Source organism: Pogonomyrmex barbatus, unplaced genomic scaffold, assembly GCF_055798465.1.
Source record: "Pogonomyrmex barbatus isolate J1 unplaced genomic scaffold, ASM5579846v1 scaffold1, whole genome shotgun sequence".
Taxonomy (NCBI): domain Eukaryota; kingdom Metazoa; phylum Arthropoda; class Insecta; order Hymenoptera; family Formicidae; genus Pogonomyrmex; species Pogonomyrmex barbatus.
The window spans coordinates 28,761,700-28,788,652 of NW_028297098.1; the positions used below are offsets into that span (position 1 = coordinate 28,761,700).

A 26,953-nucleotide genomic window follows, 5' to 3' on the forward strand; every position below is an offset into this window, starting at 1 on the left:
CGACCTAATTGCATCATGTAGCTGCTGTGCTAAAGTACGATGAAAGATTGTACAAATATTCGAACGGTTTAAAACGAAATTCAAACGAAATCGAAACGAGGCAGGAATGACTCGGAGACTCAATGTTTCGGCATGCTCGTGTAACATTTACTTCGTGTTAACTGATGTTTATCTCAGTTAGCTAATTATTTCTACTTAAGCCTGCATTTTTTGACTTAAATATTCCGTCAGCTGTTATTAGTCAGCTGTCTGTTCTCCGGATTGTGTTGCGACGAAGAAAGCGAATAGGTCAAACTATGTTGGCTTTGGTAAGTAAATATAGCGGCGGTCGGGACGACTTAATTAATCCACTTTCGACTAATTTCGTCTATCCCAGTATTTACCCGAAGGCGACGCGCTCTCGCGAGAAGAAGGGGAGAAAGGGGTGGAGGCGCACAAACGCATTTTTTCTCATTTCTTCCAAGAAAACGGCGCGGTATAACCTGTCCTGTAACTTAATACGCGTAGGAGTAAAAACGTGCCGCGCCAATTTCCCTCTCGGAGATCGGTCTCCTTTTAACGCGCGCTTCGTTTCGCGAGCTGCAATTCACTTCGCATTTTCTCTCTCGCGGATATATTTTCCCTTCCAAGCTTCCAGTAAAAAGGCAGCGCGCTTGAGTGCGCCGAAAGTTCGCGTAAGAACGGCGAAGAATCCTCCATTAACCGGAACCGTCGGCTCTAAACATTTGCAACACGTCTCGTTTCCGGAAACCATCTTCTCCTGGACACCCTCCCTCCATCCCCTCTCCCTTTTCCACCCTCTCCGTTCCGATCGCTATTCTTTGCCGGAAGATGTACATCGCTTTCGAAGGACAGCGTTTTGTCCGACGAATTCTCCTCCCGGTATTCATGCCCCCATTCATCGCGCTTATTCCACAACCCGGTCACATTTTTCCGTCTTACCGCCCCTCCTTCGTCGGGGATTGGCCGACGACACGCTCATCCCGGCTGACGTCCTCGCGTATCAAATCTCAGAGAGACAGGAGAGAGCGTGTCCCGTTCACGAGATTCGCCCACGTTTCTCGCTGCAAAGACGACGTGCTACGCTCGCCACTGCATTTTTTTTCTTCCGTTTTCTTCCATCCTCTTGCTTCGGTACATCCCACGTCCATTCGACACGCTTAATTCTTTCTCGCAAAAAAGCTTTTATCCATCCCCAAATGGGAATTCTTTATCCCATTTGGATCATTATCGCGAGCAAACGGGAATACAAATCGACCAATCCTTACAATGTGTCTACAGAAACATTTACTCTTTTCAACCAGTCTCTTTTCGGTTGCAACTATAATCTTGTTTGGTTCGACGATAAAAAGATTTATTTTTCTCTCTTTTTCTCGAGAAATGTGAAAAAAACTCAAAATTCACAAAGAGAAGTACTATATCAGACTGGTGATGACATATAATCGATTTTCTTTTCGTGCCATTGGTGGATTTTTATTTGTATTATTTATATGAGAAACGATCTATAAAAATAAAGGATCGGAACGTTCCTGCAGTTAATACCAGTTCCGTTACGGTTGTCTAGACTTTTTTTATTCTCGCGCTTCCACCTGCGCTCGGATTGTACTGACTGCTGAAGGTGAAGTATACGTTGGTCGAACGAACAACAAACGCGAAATCGAATTTATTTATTTTAAAACTTTTTTTGATGCGCGATTCATGATTTAAGTTAACAAAATATTCTGTTTCGCCGCAGCATTCGCATCTTCTAAATATTGCGAAAATCCACGATCGTTGTACATTTATAATCAATATAAACGATTCATCGCGCAATCGTGAAATTTTATAATTTTATAATTACGCTTAAATTATTAGCGAAATGACGATTTTTATGATTAAATAAATTCTTATTCTTCGATCCGAAAACAAGCTGCATTTTTTAACATTTTTTTCTTATATAATATATTATATTCTTAGATAGAAAATGTTTATTATATATAAATAACAAATATATATATATATATATATAATATTTATTAAATATAATCAGCATTTCAAAATTATTTAAAATATAATCGGCATATTAAAATTAAATAAAATGAAAACACATTTACGTTAGTTAAATTCTCGATGCTTCATGAAAGCAATGCATCTATGATTATCTGCGGCGTTGGTAGCTAGAGGTGGCAATACCTATGAGAAGAATCGACGGTGACGGGGAAGAAATCCACCTGGGTAGCTGTTGCATGGAAGGAAGTATATCAAACTGTTACGCCACAATACATCCTAATGACGCCGGCTTCGCGGAGGATTTCTGCCGAAGCATCTCCCTTTGCTCGGCCATTCTTTTGAATTGTCTACCACTGTCTGTCTGAGCCACTTTTCTGTCGCTTGTCTGATTACCTGACGAGTTTCTAGCCGCGGTGTTATTTTTCGATGTTCTCTCGAGGACGCGCAGGTTGCCACTGCATTTTCGTCTCTTCTTTCCAGAGAAGTAGTTCCAGGGAGGCGTTTGCGCGAGAATCGAAGGATTCTGCGAAGCTTTAGTGCCAGCTCGATCGAAAGCGATACGTTGGATAAATGTAACAATGAAATAGTCGGTCAAATGCTGTGAAGATAGAAATACTTTATAAATTGATTTCACATCTCACAAAATGATACATTCCGTGCGATCAATAGAAAGATTTATCTCGTTTAAAATGAAATATGTCTTAATTATATTTTTATTTAAATAATGATAATCTGATAAAGATGTAATATATAATATGATGGATATAAATCCGAATCTAATATTTCTTTATTAGACGCGTTTTCAGAGCGAGATTCTTACCGATGTAATGCGACAATTATATTTTAAAAGGCTGACACGTTCCACAAAACGACGTGACGAGCGTTGCTTTATAGGGAAATAAAACTGTAAGCATAAATATAAATGAGTCCTCGGGCAGCTACGATTTATCGTCTTTCCTGCGCTATCTCGGTCCTCTCGAGTCGTACTATCCTATTTTCAGGTCTAATTGCCCTTCATTAAATTCGCTCTTATTCCCGCTACTTCCGTGTCTGTCATTTCTAAAAGCTATTGTGCAGAATTTCTTTTTTATTATTAAATTTGTCTTGCTTCCGCAGGAGCTCTTTATTGTTGCCCCTTCTGGCTGTATGTGGGATTTCCAAGCTGCCTTATTTTAACGCACATTCAGATACCGCTGTGACTACGTCGTTTTCCCTTATCTACGCGAATTATGTAAATCGCCATTCGGGGCTTTCCAGGTTTTTCTCAGGCACACGCTTATGCGTTATTGGGCCTAAAGCGAAACACCTGGGAGTTTAAATTCGTTTTAGTGTCACTTTAATAGCAGAATTATCTTGCAATTTTCGGAATTTTACAGTAACTTAGCAACTAGATTAGATACGATAGATTAGATATTGGCTATCTCCTCCTTTAATTCATTGTATTTTTCGAGGCAATTAAAGCTCTATGGTCATTTTTCTATTATAATAAAATATTTTTTGTAGAAAAGTTTTGTTGAAGATTTTCTATCGTCTTTATTTATTTAAATTCATTGATTTTGTTAAAGAAATATTGCGCTAAAATTTTGTTACGAATTTATTAAATCTTTCAATTTTGAAGATTTTCGAAAATAACGTTTTGAAGATATTCGAACAATAATAATTTTCGATTTTAAAATTTCTTAAAATGCGACTATTTGCAGATGTCTTTGTATTCCATATTTGTATAGAATTTACAGCGCGCAACAACGATTCTGAGAAGTTCTTCTTTAAACTGCATAGCTCACTAAAGTGTTTAACGATCGAGGCATTAAGGCCAAACGTGACTACGTATTGTAGTCACCAAGTCGATATTTTAATCTCCGCGACTCAACTATCACCGTGACACCGCCAGATCGTATCCGCGTCTAGAATAAAAGACGCGGGAGGGGGGGTGGACTGGGGTGAACTAAGAGGAAGAAGCACGGGAAACGTGTAAAGGGTGGAAAACAAGCGGCCGAAATGGAAGAGCGACTCGATGGAAGCTCTAAAAAGGGGATGGTAAAGAGGGAGGGGGACTCAGCCGCAACCTGCCGAAGGGTATCGCGGATAGATAGCAGCAAGATTTATGGCGTGAAGAGAGAAAAGGGAAGTTCCCGCGTGCGAGAGGCGAGATTACATTGCAAATAATACCGAACTCTCGAGATCTCGTAAAATCTAATATCCAAACAGCGTTGTCTGTGAAATTTATCTTATACGTGTCCACATCTCCACGAAAAATCCTTTTATCCGCGGAGTACAAGCGGCTGTGTAGCCATCCGTGCAGAGATTTAACCATTTCGAGGGGGTGAGCCTCCGAAATTTTGAAATAAAAAAAAAAAACAAACGGTTCCGGCAACAAAGGGGATCGAGTGCAAGAGAAAAGCCGGGAAGAACGTATGCGTAACGGCTCAAAAATCCACAACAGCGATTCCCTTGGGCAGCAAAAAGGGCCAAACAATGTACTAACAGCGAATACAACGCGGTGTGGCTCGGCAAGGTAAAAGAAGCGAGAAAAAGCGAATAGAGAGCCGCGAACGCAATGCAAACGTGCAAAAACAAATAATGGCAATCGAATGTATCCGTTGCAGGCAATATATCGAACTAAAAGGTGCAAGAGAGCCGTTGAAGATTCGCCGTTTCCATGCGTTTGACCATCGTCAAATCGCGAACAACGTCGGCGAAAAAACGCGTTGCAACTGACGCATAAGCGTTCTTTTTTTTTTTTTTTTTTTTTTTTTAATACACGTCTACGTAACACACCTATACATACATCTTTCTGGGATTTTCACACAATCGTGATACGAAATCGTGATGCGAGCATTCGACGCCGTTCGTCGTTTTAGAAGCCATAATTCAAGCTTTAAAATATCGTGAATCATAGTGGGACCGTAATGCTGGCGTTTTTCAGCGAAAGCTTCGAAACTTGACGCAGATAACTTTTCGAACGGGCGCAAAAAAAAAACGAAGGGCAGGGAAAAGAAAACGGAAAATAAAACGTATCTCGAGAGAATCACGCGCCGACGGAGGATGCTACGTGGGCAGCACTTTTATGTTGAACTTTACTTCCGGGAAGGAGGGAGGGGGGAAGGAAAAAAGGGATTCCTTAGTTTACATTAGCATGCTAATGAAAGGGTAATCGCGTAACGTTCTTCTTCGGCCCTTATCGGACAGCCGACGTAACACGAGGGGATGATTTATTCTCATGTAATCCTCCGGTGTGTACATCCCTAAGACAGACCGACGTGAAAAAACTACGCTAGGTACAGCCCCTAATATCGAGATGCGCGTTTTCGGGACTATAAATTCGCACGAATGTCCCGTTCAAATGTGTGCGATATCTCTGTAGCCGCGTAGATGCGCTATTTGATAAGCAAAATCTCAACGCTCATTATTTTCTTAGCCGCGGGCGCGCATCGATCTGCGTCAAATGAGAAACTGTTTTTTTTTTTTTTCAATAAGCAAATAGCGACCGAGGAAATGTTTGCGTTAGAAATTAATAGAACCATTCGTACCTTCGATAAATGGTAGTGCCTAATAATTATAACTTTAATTAAATTATTCTCCAATTATAATTGTAATTAATTATTTGCGATTGAATCGACAACAGTTCATTTCCGTAGACACACAGTTCCGCCAGTGCGGCACATAAATAGACCTCGATATCGTTCGATCGAAACGATCGCCCTGCTAAATAATTTACTAATTACCGTAACGATCGTCCGATTGTAATTTCCCACGACCGGCGCCGTCGCATTAGGTAAACGCGATCGAGACCGCGACAAGAATGGCGACGAGACTTAGGCCGTCACTTAGAGCGATTCTACCTCGGCGACAGCATTTTTTCCAATCCTTCTATTTCCCATTTCCTCGAGGTGAGGCGAGGCGGCACTTTCCCCTTCTGACTTTCGTCGGAAACGGAGCCACTCCACGTTGATTTCCACCGAGAAAAAGTGACAGATATCTGCCGATCTATCGTGTTTCCACGCTGCAAAAATATGCCTTGGCACTTAGCTCATTTTATCGTGATACAAGCGATAAAAAAATATGTCTTGCGTACAGATAACGTGTAAAATGATTTGTCGATTGCTTCACTGATTTTTATACGAGATATGTTACATCCAAGCAAAAAATGTTTGAGCGAAAAATAACAGGAATCCATTTTATGTATTTAATACTTTTGTGTACATATTTTTGTCGAATCTTACATATTTTATATTTGTATGAAACATATAAAAATGAAACCGATGATGGTAAAAAATAGAGAGAGCGATTACTTTTGGAAAAATAAACTGAAATTATATAATAACATCGCTGGAAACGAGCTTTCCCGCGAAAATCTCATTTGAAGAAAGAATCGAGATTTTATTATTAGATATTTTATTATATCTTAAACGTGTAAATAATAATCTTTAACAATTTTTCTTTATTATTAAAAGTAAGAGATGTTTTTGAATTCTCAAATATAATTTGTAAAGTTTTACATGAGAAATTTTATTCTAAAATTAATTTCTTTTTCTATTCTTATTTTTGTACGATTTATTCTATATAAATTTCAATATCAAGGATATGAAGAGAATAAGATGTTATATACGGGCATGTAATTTGCGAAATACACGCGTTGCGTGTCTTCGCGAATCGGTGAAATTGCGCAAATTGTGGAAAAGCAGTAGTTTGGCGCTTAGTGTAAGCCTCTTTGATTCGGAATTCGGATTCACAGACAAAAGACACGTTGCTCAATAGACATCGGACGAAGGATATTGCAAACGGAGTTTGGCAATGCATTCTAAGCTACTTGCAATAACTTCTCGTTAGTGTGCCCGAAGCCGAACGAAATATGGCTGGCGATATCTTGCGTAGGCGAGTCAGCAGTTAAATATTATCTCCAAACGCAACAATATTATCTCCAAACAATAGCCGCGTTTAAAAGACGTCTCGTTTAGAACAACTTTAACATTTTTATTATAAAACGTTTCGAAAAAGTTTTGAAGACTTTCTAAAAGAGACATTGAAAAGACATCTTAGAAAGTTATGTTTTTTACTATTTTTTTTATTCTATATTTTATATTTATTATTATTATTATTATACTTACTTATTTTGGAACGTGCATAGCTATTTGTATTCGCGATATCTATCAATTAAAATTTTAATTATTTTTAACAATGATTATATAAAATTTCGAGCAAATAGATAAGAAAAATTATCGTTATCATAATATCATAATGTATATATTTCATTTTAGCTGAAGACAATGTTTCGAAAATGTTTCTACCTTCTACGTTAAATTCCAGCTGCTCCTTCGTAATTCTTTCTTGTAGATAAAACGAAAGTAAAGTAAAGATCTTCGTGTTCAATTCTTCTCTTGAAATTTGACATTTTCGAGGATGCTTTTCTCGTTGCCTCAATAAGAGTCTCATCGAACGGGATGTTGTTGCTAGTAGCAACATAAATGATAGTATTGGTGTTGGACGCAAACCTTTCTCAGAGAGCAATTCGTAGTGCAGTATCAATTCCAATTCTATTTCAGGAAAGATCTGGACGATTTGATTCGCGTCTGTTCGCTTCGATTTCGTACAAATTGTCAACCAGTCAAAATTGACCGCTGTCTGCAATAAATAATAGACTAGAGCTGTTCTCTCGCCAGCTCGTCTCTGTTTCCTCTCGGTTTCCTTCGCGGAAAAGTTGACGTCGTTCAAAATAATCCTACTAATGAGCGGAAACAAAAAGTGAGGAAGGCAAAATGTCTTTTTAAACGGAAAAGGACGAGCACTGAAGAGGGAAAACTTTTCCGGAAAAAAAAAAAAAAAGGAAATAATATTTGCTGTATTTTTACCCCTCTGGAGTAGCTGCGTGATCGCGCGATGGAAATCTAGTGACGGGACGAGAGATGAAATAACAAACCGGCGTGGAAAAATGTCGATTTCTCTCAACGCGCTTCTGACGATTATCCGTGTCAAACGTTTTAAAAGAGTCGTTGATAAATTTTCACGAGATGCCATTTTCGATATCTCTCATAAATAATTATATTTTGCGCGAATCGCAAAAAACAGTCGCGACTGTTTGCGTAAATCGCGACACGTTAATTGGACCCGTTTATTTATTTGTATTGCAGGTGTTCGACAAACATAATCGTGGGTATATCACTGCATCGGACCTTAGGGCGGTGCTGCAATGTCTGGGAGAGGATCTATCCGAGGAGGAGAGTAAGTCTATATATTAATGCATTCAGTAATAGCCCATATAACCCATTGCGATGAACGTGACGCGATTACGCGCATCGCCGTCCTCTGTCTCTTTCTCGCCTCTCTCGCTCTCTTTCTCCCTCTTCCTGCCTGAAATATTTTCGATAAGAGAAACTTTGGCAATAAAAGCTAAAGTAGGCCAAGTAGTTCCGCCTAAATTGGCATACCTAAGGTCGATTGATTTTTCGAAAAGCGTACTTTAGAGTTGGACATTATACGGATAAATTTCTATTTAACGCGGAAAGTTTTATTTTTAACCGCCTTTTCAAGCGATACATGTGAACAGAACTTTATTCCCGTTAATCACATTAATTGCATATTGTCGATCATAATTGCTCAAATAATCTAATAAAAGGTTCTCAATTTCAGCGGCGATTAAATGTCTTATTTTTAGGTAATATCCTATTCTGAAATAAATGAGCTTACAAACTAATTAAGTCGTTCTCTAGAGGATTAAAATTAATGGTGCATTTTGGCCCATTGCTTTGAAAATTAATCAAATTGCAGCTCAAATTAAATAAAATGATGCTCCATGCACCGCTTTTTGCACAAAGAAAAAATTTTAAGGATTTTTTTGAAATGAAAAAATGTAATCTCTCTCATCGCATTTATTTTTTGTTCTCCGGAATATTATTTGCACGTTTGGCCCTTTTGTTATTCTACGGATTCACGAGTCTTGAATTTCCTAATTCCACATTGGCGCCCATCATAAATCTATAGACCGTGTCTTTAATCTCATCTCACACAATTATTTCTCGTCACGAAATCGTCAGTTTGTCGCTTGTATTCGTGTGTTTGTGTAAATAAAGCAAGCTACAGACTCAACTGAATCATTCGTACCATCGAGACAAATCCGTCACAATTCTGATTGTTCTATTGTTGCCGTAGAATTTCGTGGACCATGTCAAATGTAATATTAGCCACCAGTGAAGGCTAATTAGCGACTGGCAAATTGATGATTTTCATAAGTAGCACGACGTAATAAACGAGACCAATCGCACATTTCACGTGTCTCTCGAGATAAATGATAAATGATCTATAGAGTTAATTAAAGTCGAATTTGCTTTAATTGAGGATTAATTTGCTTCAACATGGTCTGCGCTCTTGCGGATCGCATAGTTTCTCCATGCTGGCGATTTGTAATCATTAACGGAATCCGCAACCAGTTGCAAATCATGACGTGTGCCCTCTCAGACGGTCGGGCATTAATCACGATGCGACAATCGTGTGTTGGCCGAATGTCTCCTTGCAAATTTGCGATTCGCAATGTAGAGTATCACGCGTCTATCACGTGGCTTCCGCAAGTCTCGACGGCTCGATATTTTGCATTCGACATTTGAAGAATGACGTGTCAATCGGGCCTGATGCATACGGGCGCCTGCGAGCATGCCGATGTTAATGAACGAGAAAAAAATAGCCCGAGCAAAACGAAGTGCGCGTTTCTCTTCCCTCTAGTTCATCCTTCGGATGATCTTAAGAGGATGCTGGATTTGTTTGTTTTACCAACTGAACATATATTTCATATCTCTCTAATTTCTTTGCTTTCCTCAATTTGAATAAAAAAAATCCTTTTCCAGAATGAGAGAAAATAAATTCAAAATAAATATGGATACCTATAAAACGAAAAAATAAAAAAAAATTTCCACATTACCTGTTACTACTTAAGCCACTTATTCACTCGATATAAATAATAGCAAATATGTATTCAAACGGAAACTATCCACCCATATTTATTCATTTATATAAGAATTTATATTTTAAGACTTCCAAAATATGATTTGGAAGTTTATAGGTATAGGAGAAATGAACAGAGAAGTACTATAGTGTTAGTACACTATCATTTATGCGAAATTTAAGAGTTTAGATTTGTATGCAGAAATATATGTATGTTTAAATTTGTGAACGCTCTCTCGTCTATGTTCACTCGTCAATTCAGCATCCTCTTAATTATCGCGGCGCGTTTGTATTTTTTGCGCGCGGAAGCGCGTTTAAGGAAACATTTAGAGAAATAATTGGCTCTTTGTGAAGAAGCACAGTTCGTGCGATGTATAATTACGCTCAATTAATTACGCTCCGATAAAAACGCACGGGCAATAAGCAGGGGACACGGAAGATGTGATCAACCCGGCTATTAATTCGGATATGATTCGATCATTATCGTGATGAAAAAGTGCGGACGTTATCGGGGAAGTTGAAACGGGTTCTTACATCTCCGTCACAAGTGGACGTTAATTCGTTACTGGATACGTAGGGAGATGTAATTTCAGCGCCGACAGGGATGTCGACGGAATGTGTATATCACAGCACGGCAGAAACTCGCTTATATCGATTGATTTGATAATCTCGCACGAGCGAAACACGGATCGAAACAAGTTTCTTAATTGGCCGCAATCAGTTTAAACTAAATCGCGCAATGTTCGACGGACAATCGTCTCACAATTGACGGAATTACAGTTCGTAAACTACACGGCGACTGTGTTGTGTTGTGCAACGTCGTGTATTTTTGTCGAACAAACACTAACTTATGCAGTATCCAAAATATATCCCCCAAAAAGAATAATGCCTCTTTACTCTCAATTGTTTTTCTGAAATGATCATCTTACGTAATTATAATCTTTCGAATAATAAATACGGAATCTAACGGCAGCACTAACGACAGCTTCTAACGAGAAATTAAATTCCCTTATTAACAAAAATTTTAATTTTGGAAGTTTCAAGAAGGCATTTGAAGGGAAGTCCTCGAATGCCAACGTGGTAACGGATCGTTATGCCGTCTTCATTCCTTTTCCTAGCAATAAATTCTATGTGGAAATAATGCGGGTATATCGGCAATATCTTACTCTCTCGGCATTGTTCTCGACACTCGTGATACGAATTAATCCTATCGCTCAACGCAGCAAAGATATATTAACTGAATTACTGCACAAGAATAGGCGCATTTTCTGTGCAAGAAGCCGTGATAGGAATATCCGTTTGAATTCCATCGGATTCGACACGCACGCCTTTTAATCTCGTCTAAGATATCTCGCGCTATTTTTCGTAAACGTCCAACCACGGTCGACGATAGGTAAAAATGAACAGGCACGAGAACATGTAGTTTATTAAATATATCGGGATATAACTTTCTCTGAATTTATATATACGCTTTCTTCTACAACTGCGAATCAGTAAATTTGAAAGAAAACACTAATCTATCCTGTAAAACACTCGTTTTTTTTTTGCTTTCAGTCGAGGATATGATTAAAGAAGTGGACGTGGATGGGGACGGTCGAATTGATTTCTACGGTAAGATTTCGTCTGTCGCAGTAGAATTTTGTAAAAAACACAAGGATAAGCCAGCTGTGAAAAAGAGATTTTAATTTCTCTCCCTACACCATCCGTCCTGCGGTGATCGATGAAGTTATAACAGAAGGAAAATGCGATTCTTTACGAAGAGTAAAAATTGTTAGAGATTGCAGAAAAGTAAAGAGATACACCTACTCTTTTTTTTCTTCTCATAATATTATCTAAGAAAATTCTCTTTACTTAAGAAAAAGGAAGATATAAGCCATATAAGCTATAAGTATAATCTCGCCAGTATTTCCAATATTTAACATTTATTTAATTCCCTTCTTTGCAATCCTTTTTTTTTTTTTTTTCAGAATTCGTTCATGCTCTCGGCGAGCCGGGAATCGACGAAGATGAGGAGGACGACGAGGAGGACCTGCAATCTCCACTCTTCTAAGATCACGTTTATTCTCATCTCTCTGTTAGATAAGCCAGGCCGGTACGGGCAAAAGCGATGTGCAATCTCGCTTCCGCGAAAATATTCTTTCTCTCGCGTTTCGCTACTAGAAACGCGCGTGCGATTGCACCTGACAAACGGGACGAGGCTCAACTTCAACTTCGAGAACCCGTTTACGTTTCATTAATCCTCACCCCTTTATTCTCGAATTTTGAATCAAATTTTAAATGCTGGAAATGCGAGCGCATTATGAATAGATTTAAAGAAAAAATTTAAAAAAGAAAAAAAAAGTAAAGTCTGCACCGAGCTACGTTATCTGCGAATGGTATCGCGAGTACAGCACGAATTTGCATTTTCGATGTATACTAAACTACGTCATACGCGAACTGGAACCCCCGTCGATCGAGGGATCTTTTTCGATAAATCACGAGTTTCATGTTCTCGTGAGACTTGACTTAACCAGCAGTCACCGGTCGCCCGCTGATGAACGTGCAACCCTACAAATATTTCAAACTGTAATTCTAAATATTATATGTGTAACTCTGCGCGATTCACGTCATTCATGTAGACTAAAAAAAAAAAAAAAAAAAAAAATCTGTTGGAGAAAACAGCTATTTAATGAAATAAAATCTCTAGTTGTAATGCAAATTGAATGAATGTACGCGAAAGTAAAATAAAATACGAGATTATGAAAAGCAATCCTTTCATGGCACGCTTAAGGTCGCTAATAATCCGCCGTGAGATAATTACGAGGTAGTTGGTGACGAGCCGGTGAGATTTTGCTGCGCTGGACAGTGATAAGGACTTCTGGCGACACGCCATAAGTTTGCTAAAACGCCGGATAAATCATCAGCGGTCGACTATATGACTTTTATCTCGGAAAACGGAAGTATTCAGAAAGCGAGGCCGATGTCCCTCCGACATACACGCTGGCGAAACGAGCGAATTAAGTGCGAGAAAGAGAGAAAGAGAGAGAGAGAGAGAGAGAGAGAGAGAGAGAGACCTTAAACTAGTTGAGAAGTAAATAATTTATCTCGCATGTTATTCCCGATCCCGATGCTTCGATATCAAGGAGGCGACACGGCTTTTCGCCGACTCTACTCTTTTCCGAATCTCTCGATTTCGCGCTGGGCGACTTTAAAATATAAGCTCGATTAGACCGTAATGAATTCCGTCTCGTATGTGGACTTTTTTCCTCGATTTTACTCTCATCCAATACTAGATAATGTTACATTCTATTTAAAGAAAAAAAAAAAAAAAAAAAAAAGAAATAAATAATCTTAAGAGAAACAGACGCACCGCAACTTCTCCGCGGATCGCGCCGATGCATGCCGATGTCGCGATGGCGCGATCGCCGAGCGAGCGAGCGAGCGAGCGAGCGAGAAGGGAAAAGAAAGGACCGAAGGATCATTCGTCGCTCGCTCCAATCCCGACGATCTGCATTTACTGTGCCGGGTCGATGGATCCACCACGATTCTCCCCAGAAAACGATCGCCCGGTCATCCGGCGACCGGCGAGCGAACCTCACATCGATCTTCGCTCGCTTTGCCCTCCTCGTATTACGTACCTTAAACGACTATATCACTGTTACGCCAATAACAAAGTCGCACGCTGTTTCAAATATTTTAAAGGATTTAATAAATCGCAAAAAAATACACAGCTTTGGTTGTATTATTTATTTATCCCTCCCCCCCCCCCCCTATTTTCTAAAACATCCCTTCAAGATATTTCCATATCTGATATTGAATATTTATAGCAATAGTTATTGTTCTCTTTCTGATTGCTGATTATTGATATTTAATGATTTGAATAATTCGAGCTGCTGTTTTTTTTTTATCCCTCGAATATTATTTGTTTGACATTACTCATTGTTTAATTATCCGGTGGAAAATCGAACCGTTCTTTTTTTTCTTAAACGTTCATTTTTATTAGTGATAAATAAACTTACATATCTTTACAGTAACAATGTCCCTTTCTCGGAAAATATGAGAATATCTATTCGCGAAGATTCGTGTAGATCAAAACTTCCATCTCGCTTATCGCATTTGGTTGTTAAATTCCGCCTTTCACATCCTCGATTCAACGATGAACGAACGAATGAACGAACGAACGAACACTTTAAAAAAATCAGTACGACGCAAACGGTACGTACATAGTGTAATATTTTATGATTATCGTCTAAGTTGCGTATGTTGTTTCATATGCGATCTACGTACAAGTCTTAAATATTACTTATAGTACTAACGATTAGCGAGCGTACAACAGCCAAACATGAGAGAAGAAGTGAACAACATAAGACCGCTGCTGCTATAAGTATCATAATCGACATAGCGATCGATGCCTATCGGCATATATATTTTACCGGAAGTTCATACGGTAAAAACCGATATTGGCTTTACGCAAACTGTCCCTTTAAGTTTCCTTATGCCATTCGGCTAATCGTCTCGACTGGCGTTTACGTGGTCCAATTATGCGCGCTCCCTTTCTCCACCGTAACATCATCCATGTCTTTATTACAATGATTCTAAAATATCGTACGAAATAATTCTTATAAGAATCCCCTTTGTACATTGTGTACTTCGTTGCGTGATCAAAGCCACCAAATGTCGACTTAACGAATTAATTCGAATTAGCTTAATTTCATCGCCTCAACTATTTTTCTCTTTGATGGCAAAATTATAATTTAAACAAATATTACGAATTATCAACGCGATTGTCGAATTATCAATACGATTAGATTTAAATTTTTGTTATCATTACAAATTAATATGTCTTTGATGTGACAAAATTTAATTTGATTTTTTTTACATCGAAAATTTAGTGTTTTATCGAATTAATATTTATTTTAATTTATTTTAATTTTCAACAATTCATATTATATAATTCACTTAAATAAATCGATTATCAGACTTTTACCTGCTATTCATTAATAAATAACAATAATCCGACATCATCGTTAATTCCTTAGTATCGAAATAAAACTTATTAATCACAGCGCAGATAGAGCTACATAAATAAAATTACGGTGAAAAAAAGCGCAGTTTTATTGTGTCATCGTGTTTTTTGGCAATGCCAGTTAAGAGGAAAGAGCCTTTGTTTTGCAGCTTGAAACATTGGAGATCGCCATTCATATAATCTTGTCGGGTAGAAACGAAAAATTTGTTCCTTCCAACATATGCTTAAATTAATATTTTATTATAAGCCTCTGTCGTATTTGTCCCATCAATGCGGGGGACAAGACTTTATAATTTTTCAGACGTGTCTTACTCATTTGTCAGACGTCTCAATGGACTTTTACACGTCACTTGGGAATATTTAGACAGTCTCCAATGTCTTAATACGCTTTATTCGAGAGAAGCTTAATTTTTTACGCGTCATGTGCATGCGTGAATGTCTCTCCTTTCTCTCAAAATAGAAGTTCATGCAGGTGAGAGGTTCATCGCAGCCTTTACCTCTCGATGTGGTCCTCTCGAAACGAAATGTTCGATCAAGTTTTTTTTTTCTTTTTAAAGCGGATTAATCGAATAATGCAACGGTAGTTATACCAATCCGCCTAAGATGACATTCCCGACAGACCATCTGAAAGACACATTTATTTGACCGCAAAGAAATGGGCCTGTCGTCAAGTCGTATCGTCGGGGAAGTCGAGAAATAGAAAAGGATTCGATCGAGGGAGCCTAGACTGCTTATAAAACTTCTCGACTTAATAATCGTAGCTATCAGAGCGATGTCAAAGACAATATATCAAATGAAAAATATATGTATATAAAAAAAGGTATACTCTGCGTCGCGCGCGACTCAATTCTCTTCCGCAGGAGCGGGCGAGATTTTTACTTGCACGTGAAATTGCCTTCTACTTTCTCTCCTCGCTGCATGACTTCTTCTCTAAGATACGTAACACATAATATCTGTATCAGTGTTAAGCAGCTAATGCTTATCGCGTCTCTCAAGCATATCGCGTCTCTCAAGTGTATCGCGTTTCTTAATCGTATATCGCGTGGCGACGGTCCGTTTATCGTTCCGTGCCAACAATATAACACGCGATTGACGTAACAATGTGACAGTGCGTCACGCTCGCCGACCATTCTGTCCCTAATCAACTCGTCATCGATCAATTATCATCGTGTCGTATCTCCGTAAAACAGCCAATCGCAACAGTCGGCTGCCGATATGCCATGATTCAGCATGTCCTTATTCGTTGTAAGCAGAAAAAAATTCACGCTTACATAGTCCTTACATTATCACCGCTTAAGTAAGTGGCATTTCTGCCGGCCGCGTCTTTTCTCCTTCAAAAACGTATATCGAAAAGTCTATCGAATTACAAGAAAGTAATATTTCTTCATCCAAGATTCGAGATCGTCGCCTAATAATCAAGACTCCGTCGAGTATTCGACAATTATTCACTGCAACAATCTCTAGACGTAGTTCAAGATGCGGCAACTATCCCATTAATATCTCGCGATGCGCAAAGCGTACACTCGCGAATAACGTTCAGAGACAGGGGCAAAATTCTTGAAGAAAAATCCTCCCTCGCAAAATCTTCCGCCTGCTCGCTATTGTCGCTCAATTACCGTTCTCGGCGCATTTTTGATCGTTCATTCTGGCGGCGGCGCCCGCGGCCGCGAAGCGCAATCGTCTTCGTCTAACGAGAGCGTACGTCGACGTCGGATGCCTGCGACGGAGACGCGAGGATGGGACCGCGGGACGATCGGGGTCCCATCTCGCGGTGGGCCCTTCTCAGAGCACGGGCTCTTCGTCGGTCTCGTCGTTCTCGTCGACTCGCTGGGAGGAAGCGTTCGCCGAGGGATTCGTCTTGGTTCTCCGGTGCCGTTTCTGTTGATTGTTGACGTTGCCGCCGCCACTGTTGCTGCTGCAGGTGCTACTTATGCTGCTGTTAGTGCTGCTGCTGCTGCTGCTAGGACTATTACCGCTGTTGCCGCTGCAGGCCAAATCAAAGGCGCCAATTTGCCTGTGGTTAGCGGTTATCAAGGGCCGCAGAGCTGTGCGCACGGACCAGTGCAGGCGAGGATATGCGCGTTCTTGTTGGAGCATCAATTCCTTCGTTCTGTTTTGTTTCTGTAACGTAACGATAGATCGATAAGATTACATCTTGTATATCTTTATAAATAATTCTATTAATAATTTCTTAGAGACTACAATGAGGTAGATATTTAATGGCTACCTTGTTATTTTTAAAAAATTGATTTTCGAAATACACGTGGATTTTACCTCGGACAAAGTTCGTGAATCTCGCGAGATAGATAGCTTCTTGCTCTCGGCAAACTGTTTTAGTGCCTTTTCTCGCACGTAGATAAACGGTCTGACGACCCTGAGATCCTCTCGACGTATGTAATAGTGAGCCTTCATAGTTTTCAATACGCCACCGTGGAATATCGACACGAGAAAGCTCTCCGTGAGATCGTCCAAATGTTGACCGAGCGCCAATACGTTATATCCGTTTCGTTTTGCCAAAGAGTATAATTGGGTTCTGACGGACTTGTCGCAGAAACTGCAGGTCCCGCTGGCGACGCTGGCGTCCAACGGATTGTCGACATTGACATTGGCTGAATCCGTCACTTGTTCCTCGTAAAAATAGGGAATCTCAAGAGCCTTCAAATAACTCATCAATTCCATGGGGTCGGAGCCACCTACGTCGACGGTAGCCGCACCGATTTCAAAATCGATTCCCTTTGACCTGACGTAAAATCTGTACTGATGTAGAGTATGCAGAAGGGAAAGCGAGTCCTTGCCATTGGCTGACAGGCAGACCAAGACCTTGTCACTGTCTCGAATCATGTCAAATTCTTGCATAGCTTCCACCGAAGGTTTCCAGATGTTCTTCGGTGGACAGTGCCACTGAGTTCGCGGAAACTCGAGTCTGGACTCGTTGTCGTCAACATTATTTTCCTGGCCATCGCCCTCTTCCTCTCGCAGATCGCCCGTGTACTCCTCATCCTCCGAGAGATTGTCGTTCTGACGCACTTTGCTGGTGCACTTGGTCGATAGACTCATCATCGACGTCGTCCTGGGTTTCCGTCCGTGACTGTGCGCGGAATTGGATTCGGCACTGCTACTCCGTTTCAAATCCAGCGAGTCTATCGACTTGTCGCTCTCTTGAAAGGACATGTTTATGCCGCTATCCTGAGAGCTGACCGAGTTCACGGCCGAATAGATCTTTGGCAGGACCTTCCGAGCGTCGATGTCGAGGCCGTTACGTCCCTCTTGCGAATCATCGTCCACGTAATCGTCCACGTCGTTCTCCACTTCCTCATCCTCTGTTTTTGTACGAGTGCGCACAATCTGCTCGTTCTCGGACGGTTTCATGACGTAAATGACCGTCTCGTCCGAGGAGCACTCGCTGGACATTTTACTCTCCTGCTGCGACAGCTCGCCGACCTTGTTGGTGATCTCAATCGAACCACTTTTTCTGGACATCGAAAGACGCGGAGACGCCGATGAGGGAAGCACGATTCTTCCTCGATCGGGCGAACCACATCCGCTCGAAGAAACGTCCGACGTGGAGACGTCTGGCGAGTACCTATGAAGTCCGTCAACGGCGTTCACCATGCATCTGTGAATAAAATCAAAAAGATTCGCATGAATTTTTGACAATCCCAAAAATTATTTTAATTAATTAATTTAACATACATATAATAATAATAATATTCTAATTTTATAAATAAAAATAAATTTATAGAATAAATATAAAAATAAATTTTATAATAATAATTTTATTTAGGTATTCACCTTATCTCAGATTTTACTTCGCTCGCCATTTCCTTCGAGAATTCCATCAAGTATTCGGCAATGTCGCTAGCTGTGAACGAATCGTGCCTCGACTGCTTGTCCTCTACGTATGTTTGATTAACGCTAATGCTCTGAGCCCGCGAGTGATGCTGCGGCGTGTTCTCGGATGTATTTGTCTCCGACAGGGCGTCATCCACTTTGGAGATCACCTCGCGAATCTCCGACTTGATCTCCGTCGCTAATTCTTTGGTCATCTCTTTCACGTACGCGCTCAGATCATCCTCGGAACGTTGGCTCATATTCGTCGAGATAGGCGATGATCTACCTCCGCCTACTAGCCTTTCGGTGTAATCGCTGGTCGAGGAATACGAAGACGGCGGTGACGCCGGATTGTGATTGTAATTCAAGAAAGAGGTCGAGTGACTCGGACTGGCGGCGGAATCTAATTCCAAAGAGTTCAATTCCGTCTGACTGCTGCAGCTGCAGTGAAGACGTCTGTGCTTCGACGTACCGTTCGACGTGCTCAGTCCCAAACTGGTCAGAGTCTGCGGGCTCAGAGGAAGCGGCGGGATCGGCGAGGACGTCGTCGTGGCACCGGTGATGCGATTTCCCGGTACGCTGCATCCGTCGGTGGTGCTACCTAGGGAGTTGCATCTCGCGCGTCCGGCATTGGTGGCCTCCGTTAGCTCCCTCTGCTCTTTCGTCGGTCGAGCGGTCGTGCGGGATATTGATCCCAGGGTGGTCACAGCCTCGCCCACCGCGAATCTAACTGGCATCGGTGAGTTTGGACACGTGGCGGGCGATCGATGCCCGCCGGAGAAAGGTTCGTTTTGATTCGGACTCTCCTCCTCGCTGTTGCTCGACGACGATGGTTGGCTCAGCTCCGCCGTCGTCATCAGAGTACGACGCACCGTGCTCAGCGCCGGTAGGCTTCGATGCCTCGGTGAGATCGTCGAGATGGGCGCGTTGCCCGTACGCGGAATGTCGCTATTCAGTCGCCTCATGCCGTTCGTCAGCGTAAGGCAGTTCACCAGACTGTCGTGACAACTGGCGGCGGTGCTCGTGTGGCTGTATCTGTTCCAGGCTAGCAACGGATTAAACGGCACGTCCTGCTTGACGTTCTGCGAGTTACCCAGGAGGAGATCCTGCGCCTCGCTTGGCAGCATGAACCAGCGCAACGCTTCCATGCGCCCGCACAGGAAGTTGAAACTCTTGTCGATCTGCAGCGGACATCGCTGAGCCATTTTGCGGGCGCGATTGAAGATGTTCCGAGCGGTCTGCAGGCAGTCGCCATAGGTCTGCGGGAAAACACCGGGGCCGGAAGCCCGTCTCTCCGTGGCGTTCATCTTTCCGTCCGTGTACCTGATCGCGCCCAACCACTTGCGCTCCTTGAAAACGCTATTGGTATGATGCCGCCATTCGCCGGTATCGGGATTCAATACGTACTGCGGCAGCAGCTTCCACCCTTCGGTAGCTACCATCTTGAGAGCTTCCAACACGAAGGCGACCTCCGCCTCGCTCATAAAGTAAGGGAAGGACAGCCTGGCGAAGCCCGGTCTGAGGCCTTCCGCGTTGGTCTCCTCCACACCATTCCGTTGTCTAGGGTAAAATAAATTGTGCATAATACACGTGCACGATACTTTTATAAAAATAGAATTCTACGCCAAGTTAGACGGACTGACGTAATATCTATTTCTATGCGTGCCCATTACAGCAAAATTCTACACCGCACCGAGTTTCATAGACAGCTACTTCCTATTCTGTTGATACGTATGATACACGTAATCTTTCACACGTGCAGCGATATTGTTCCGTGCAAAGCGGTAAAAACAACGATTAAAGAACTGATTAAAGTCGATATTATAGTATGAATAAATTTATATTTTCAATAATCCTCGTGTTATTCGTAATAATAGAAACGCTATTTGCGTAAGATACAATCAGTACGAAATTCTCATTTTACAAAAACGTGACGCCAAGTATGCGCGTCCCATATTTTCTTGAAAAAATATGAAAAAATAAAAACTAGCATATCATTTAAAACGACAATCCACTGAATAAAAATTAATTTTAACCGATGTGAAAAATTGACTTTGTCGAAAATGAATAATCCTCGATCTAAAGTGCAATAATAGAATTAATATCGCATACCCTTCCAAGAGGATGCTTTCATATTCTTTCGCAAGTTCCCGATCGATCCCCATCAAATGATGAGCATAACGACCCGTGCACGCGCACCCTCCTCGTGCCTGGATGCCGAAGACGTCGTTCAGGACAGCGCAGACGAAGTTATGATGGAGGAACTTGCCGCGAGGATGGCGCACCATGAACGAGAAGATGGGCAATCGCTTCACGTTCTGCGACGAGCTGCCAAGTAGGATCAATTCCGGAATGGTGCGCACATGAGCCAAGACTTGTCTGAAGAGAAAGCGATAATCATTAATATTGCGCTGAACTATCGCGCTCTACAACTATATGAAATCTATCAACGGATCTACGGATCTAATAAAGATCTCTTTTCAATCAAAGTTGGTCGGCGCATTTGTATACGTAGTCCCTTCTGTAATTTGCCAGCAAACTCATACAAAGTCACCCGAAAGGAAATTATGACCCGCGGACGAAAAAGAGAGCACCAAGAGAGCGCTCGGCCGCTTTCTATGAGTCGGTATAAGCGCTCGTAAACAGGAAGGCATTTGCGGCAAGAAATTACTCGAAACGATCGCATTTGTTTCCTGGACGGTGCGCGAAAAAGTGGCGCGATGTTTTACATAATTCTTAAGCCAATCTCGCCGAAAAGAAGCGATCGCTCACCGTGAGATCTTGTCCTGTCGCGCGATGATCGCCCTCGTCGTGACGTTTTCCTTCAGCTGGACCACCAGTCCGCATCGGATGCTCTCGACCACGCCGGCGGTTCCGCTCTCATCCCGTAGCTCGGGATCACGGTGATAGCGATGGGAGTCCCTCATGTCCTCCGCCTCGACGTCGTCCCGCAGAAGCCATCGTTTCGTCACCAGAATACCGGGCGATTGCACGCCGCCGATAAATTTGTGACCCGCGAAGATAATCGCGTCCTTGTGCACCGCGGTCTCCCCGACCCCGGGTAGATGCGGATTCATGTCGATCTGGACGTACGGCGCTGAAGAAACATGGTAACAATTATCAATCATCAATTATTGATGTCCCTATCTCCGATACCGAGCCTATCATCTGGCCGTTATGTAACGCGAGAGCGCGCTTACGTAAAGGATCATTATGTCATCAATAACAATATTTAATTGTCTTTGTTACACGAAGACATTTATTTTACGAGCGTCACACGCACGCAGATGAGACGTAATTCATCTGACGCATATCGGAAATCGACAAATGTCTTCGCGGCGCAATCATTGGCGCGAGCCAAAGTACAGTTGATTTTTTGCATTCGGCCGATTAATCAGCCGCTCCTTTTGTCTCGACTCGGAGATTCAACCTGCTCTCTCGCTCCTTAATCGCGCGATTATTACCTGCAGTGGTGTAATCCCACACACTAAGCGCGCCATATTGGTGCAGCAAGAGGGTCGTCGCGACGTCATCTGCCAAAACCCCCGTTATGCAACTGGCCGCGCTGAAGCATCCGATCATTTGTGCGACGCCCTCGCTCCGCATTCTCGCGAGTCCTCGTTCGAGATCATTCAGATCCAAGAAGCCCTCCCGGGTCTCGGAAACTCGTACTATCTGCAAGGCAATTCAATTGCTTCATCAAAGGCTCGCCGCTCGACAATGGGACGGCGGGCGTGTCTGTGATTAGACGACTATGAGCGATCGCGCGTCAATCCCGGCTATTCTAGATTGAGGGTCATTTTTTTTATATGATCGTCGCGCGCCTTGAAAATATTTATACGAAATGTCCCAAGGTTCCCGCGAAATTTATTGGAGACGGATTCCTCAAAATCGATGTCGGCACACTCGCGTTATATTTCAAGATACTTCATTCGTAGCGAAATCAAGATATTTATAAATACACAGAAATATAATTTATAATTTATACGTCATTCTCAATTCGTTAACGATTAGATTTCCCGACTTTGGAGAGATTTAAATAATACGTTAAGTAATACCAGAATAACCAGATAACGCGGCGCGCAGGATCGCGATGAGAAGGTGGAATGGCCGCTCTCTCGGCGAGGCGATATTTGGCACGCCGTCAAAATTCTGAGCCGACTTACACGCCGCGTTGCGTTGCGTTACCCGTTCGATCTCTCACGCATCTCCTACGGCCATCACGCCCCGTTTTAACGATCCACCTCGCCGTCGCGCATTTCATTGCCCGCCCCTGGCTTATCTGGCGCTCGAATCAGCCGCCCGGCTTTTCCACGCGAATTTATCTGCGGCCGCGGCCGCGGCCGTCCGCTTACCTTGACATCGAGCTCGCGCCAAGGCCTCAGGTTGGCGTGATGCTCGAACGGGCCCACGAAGACCACGGTGGATTTTGAGAGATCGAGGTGCCGTAAAAGTGTGCGAAGGGCAGCGGCGGTGCCTTGACCAGTGAACAGGACCGCATCCTGCTCGCTAGCCCCGACCGCATGTCTGACGATGTCTCTGGCCTCATGCCTGCAAATGTAAATGAAATATGCGAATGTATCGGATCTGACTTTCCAGCGAAGTCCGGAGTCTCTTGGCGCGATTCCCCTATTCAGAAGGAGTCGTTGACAACGTTACGTATCCTCGCGCTATAGAGTGAGCGATCGATGATTCACGATAATAAAGCTATATCCGCGGCTCGCAACACCACATGGTATTCCACGAGCAGGTTCGACACGCGTAAATTCGCGCTTGGCGCGATTGACGCAGAGTCAATATGGATTTAGCGTTACAACGTGAGACATAGGTCGAGAGAAGAGTAATACACACACACCACACACACACACACACACACACACACACACACACACACACACACACACACACACACACACACACACACACACACATCTTACAGTCTTCATCGATTTCAAACGGCGGCACACGTTAGTCATAATTTATCCGCGTGAAGAACTCCAATTTTTCAAGCGAGACAACGCGTCGCCCGAGAAAATTAATATCATTAATTTCCTGAACGTTAATTACATTATTATATTCTATTATTACATCGCACGACATGAAATATTTATATTTATTTGATCAAACAGATAAATTAACGAAATTTTGATCAAAATAAAAACTAATAATAATAATAATAATAATAATAATAATAATAATAATAATAATAATAGTTATAGTTATAATAATAATATTAATTATAATACTATAATTATATTATATTTTTATACTATAATTTTTGTTTCCGCGGTATCTCTGAATATATTTTTAAAGAAAACATAGAACATTTATAGATATTAATATTAAATGCTCTGTGTGTGTGTGTGTGTGTGTGTGTGTGTGTGTGTGTCTGTGTGTGTGTGTATGTCTAAATATAAATTGATTCCATTTCATCGTACATACATATATTTGATAAAGGACGAAAGAAAAACAACGCACGTTTCAGCAGCGAAAACAGCACCGTTCTTCGGTTGAGATGAGAACAACGTAATCATGAGACAAAGGAAGATTGAAATTGCAAGTCGCAGTAATTTATCTCAAATGTGTGTACACATGCCTCTGAATGTGTCGTTTGTCGCGTAACGAGCCCCGTCGTGCCCCACGTCCTCATCATTATCGCGGTCTCCTCGCAGGCCACCGGATAAACCGCCACCGCTGCCACCGGGGGAGGGAAGGAAGGGGTGGATATTGATCTGGGACATCAGCGCCAGTAAACGAGGGAATCAAAACGGGACCGTGCGAGTGTCGCCGTCGCCGCCACCCGAGATTTAAAACGATCCAGTTCACGTTTTTTCTTCGAGTCGCGAACGAAAGCTGCTGATAATAATAACGGACGATGCTTCGTCACAATCGTTCCTTTCTTTTTAATGCGCGGTCGAGAAAGTCTCGGGACGCGATGTAAGTGTCTATTCGACGATATGCCGACAGCAAAACGACAGACGTAAGCAAAATCGTCGTCGCGACTCGCCGTAACTCGCGGCGGAATCGCGTCTTATCGGACGGGAGTGTCGGATTAGAAATTGCGGCGGGCGATAACTCGATTTAATTGCAGCGACGTCGTCTCGTCTTGAGATACGACGGAACGCGAGTACCGCGCCTAACGTTATTTGCATATAAAAATAAACGGACGAGCGCGGAACATGTCTGAAAATTCGTCCGATAATACCGCGGTGACCCAGTTACACTGGAATGAAATATGAATAAGATTAATTTATGGCTTGAATAAGTGAGCGAGTGAATGGAGGAAGTGAGAGCGAACGGGGATATTTTATTAGTCTTCAGAATGAAATCCTTTCGCGCGGGCAATCGACTGAGAAGAGAGGGAAATTAGATTACGTTAACAAAATAATTACAACAAAAAAATAATATAAAATAACGGACGTGTAGAATATAAATTAAAAACTGAGAGAAACTGAGGTAAACAAAAATTTTTATTTATAACACAACACTGAATAAAAACAGAAATAGAAAGAGCAAGCCGAAGAGTAAATAAACGAAATAAAATTTCGTCATAATGGATTTCGATATATGATTCGTATAAACGATTTCGACGAAAATGGAAATCCACTCCGCGTGAATTGCGAAGCAACATTTATTTTTTTCGAAGGACGAGGATTGTGTCGAGTCCATTATTGCTTACCTAAAGAGAGAGGACTGCAGACTGCAGATGGACGTAGATGCCCGAGTGTCGCCCAAACATGGCAGCACCTCCTTCGCGATGTAATCTTCGAGGAATTGTAGCGACCTTCCCGAGGCAGTATAGTCGCAATAAACCACTGAAACACAAAGTGACGCCGGTGAAAGGTAGATATAAAGAATAAGTCTGTTTTCGCGGGAGGAGTCGAAATCGTTATCGAAATCGAGAGAGCAAGAACTTTTGTCGCCTTTTTTCACTTTCAAAGATAAATCGATGCAACATGTACGCTACGCATTTTCACGCTCCAAATTTAATTTAAAAAGTCACAAAGGTGGACCAATTATTCCTCTTTAATTAAATCTAACTTGCTGATCTGTTCTAAAGGATAAAAAAATAATAAGTGAAAGATAATTATGAATTAACAGAAACATGATTGAATGAAATCGGCGAGTAAATCTTTTCGACTTCTATGTAAAATCTCGCACGTTCGCTCATGTTTCATTCTCTCTAGTCGTCCACGTTCGCAAAAGATGTTTCGCTTCTCGTCGCGCAAAGTTGCAATTTACCGGCACGAATGAACAGCGGCTGGCAAAGAGAGGCTGGTCTATTTGTGGGTGTACTTTGTCGACGATGTGTCGAGGCGTTAAAAATATCTGGTATAAACTGCAAGAAACTCCGTTTCCGTCGCTATTTCCAGTCTTTGCAGAGCCGGGTTTACTCGGGGACTCAACGGCACAACGGCGAACGGCGAACGGCGCGCCGATTAAAGTCGGCGCCCGGAGCGAGGCCCGCATCGGGTTTGCGTTTACCACTTCGAGACCCGTTTCGAGAATGATGCTCGGTATCGTAGACATCAAGACCCCTCCGCCCCTTCCTTCCCCTCCCCCGATCAGATTCGTGCCGACGGCGCGATCAGATTGCACGGATCGCAAGATATGCAAATTTATTCGCGACGGAATCTGTTACATCTCCATAATTACTTCATGCGCTCCTACGGCCGCGATGATCGAACATCATAAATTTCGCCGACTTTTACGAGCGTGTAGCGCGACGCGGGAACTGATCTACTACGAACCCGCCTAATATCCGCGGGATGCACCAGCCGACCGGAAAAAAAGAAGAATTAGAAAAAGCTGTTTTTTTTTCCATTCGATCGAACGGCGCGGATCTGTAAAAAAATTCCGTCGCGGCCATCGCGACCTCTTCAAGATCCGCCGATAAATGACGATAAGCAATTCATTCATCGCTTCTTAGAGCAGCGAGCGGAGTAGTTTTTCTTTTCGCGAATCAAATCGCCGGGGGAAAGCCAAGGTAGGCGAGAGATAATGACTCGCAGGTGTTTCTTACGAAAGCGCTTGATCGACAACCGGCCGCGGCGCGGCGAAATTACATACGCGAGCGAGCGAACACACGCGGAACTTTCGAGAGTTTAGGCACGGTTTACGCGCTCTTAATACATCTTTCTTTCTCTGTTTCTCTCTCTCTCTCTCTCTCTCTCTCTCGCACGATGCAATCCGCTG

At 42.2% G+C, this 26,953-nt stretch overlaps 2 protein-coding genes and 1 long non-coding RNA gene across 5 annotated transcripts in view; 2 read left to right on the plus strand and 1 right to left on the minus strand.

Annotated features, from left to right (window-relative positions):
- The window catches only part of LOC105433315 (neo-calmodulin), a 67,118-nt gene extending 53,492 nt beyond the window's left edge, over positions 1 to 13,626 (plus strand). For all 3 annotated transcript variants that reach the window (XM_089085013.1, XM_011648575.3, XM_011648574.3), the window contains exons 5-7: positions 8,118 to 8,208; positions 11,476 to 11,532; positions 11,889 to 13,626. In XM_089085013.1, coding sequence (XP_088941139.1) covers positions 8,118 to 8,208; positions 11,476 to 11,532; positions 11,889 to 11,971 — 231 coding nt within the window. In that variant the 3' untranslated portion in view covers positions 11,972 to 13,626. The remainder of the gene's footprint in view (positions 1 to 8,117; positions 8,209 to 11,475; positions 11,533 to 11,888) is intronic.
- Positions 13,627 to 13,870: 244 nt separating this feature from the next.
- Positions 13,871 to 26,953, minus strand: part of LOC105433312 (uncharacterized) — a 49,167-nt gene continuing 36,084 nt past the window's right edge. Inside the window, exons 2-9 of the mRNA XM_011648568.2 lie at positions 25,437 to 25,572; positions 23,113 to 23,308; positions 22,222 to 22,432; positions 21,530 to 21,854; positions 20,870 to 21,136; positions 18,719 to 20,317; positions 17,201 to 18,542; positions 13,871 to 17,047 (exon numbers count right to left, since the gene is read on the minus strand). Of these exons, the coding sequence (XP_011646870.2) occupies positions 16,709 to 17,047; positions 17,201 to 18,542; positions 18,719 to 20,317; positions 20,870 to 21,136; positions 21,530 to 21,854; positions 22,222 to 22,432; positions 23,113 to 23,308; positions 25,437 to 25,572 (4,415 nt within the window). The 3' untranslated portion in view covers positions 13,871 to 16,708. The remainder of the gene's footprint in view (positions 17,048 to 17,200; positions 18,543 to 18,718; positions 20,318 to 20,869; positions 21,137 to 21,529; positions 21,855 to 22,221; positions 22,433 to 23,112; positions 23,309 to 25,436; positions 25,573 to 26,953) is intronic.
- Positions 25,479 to 26,953, plus strand: part of LOC148938329 (uncharacterized) — a 32,470-nt gene continuing 30,995 nt past the window's right edge. Inside the window, exon 1 of the long non-coding RNA XR_016141331.1 lies at positions 25,479 to 25,600. This is a non-coding gene — a long non-coding RNA (uncharacterized LOC148938329). The remainder of the gene's footprint in view (positions 25,601 to 26,953) is intronic.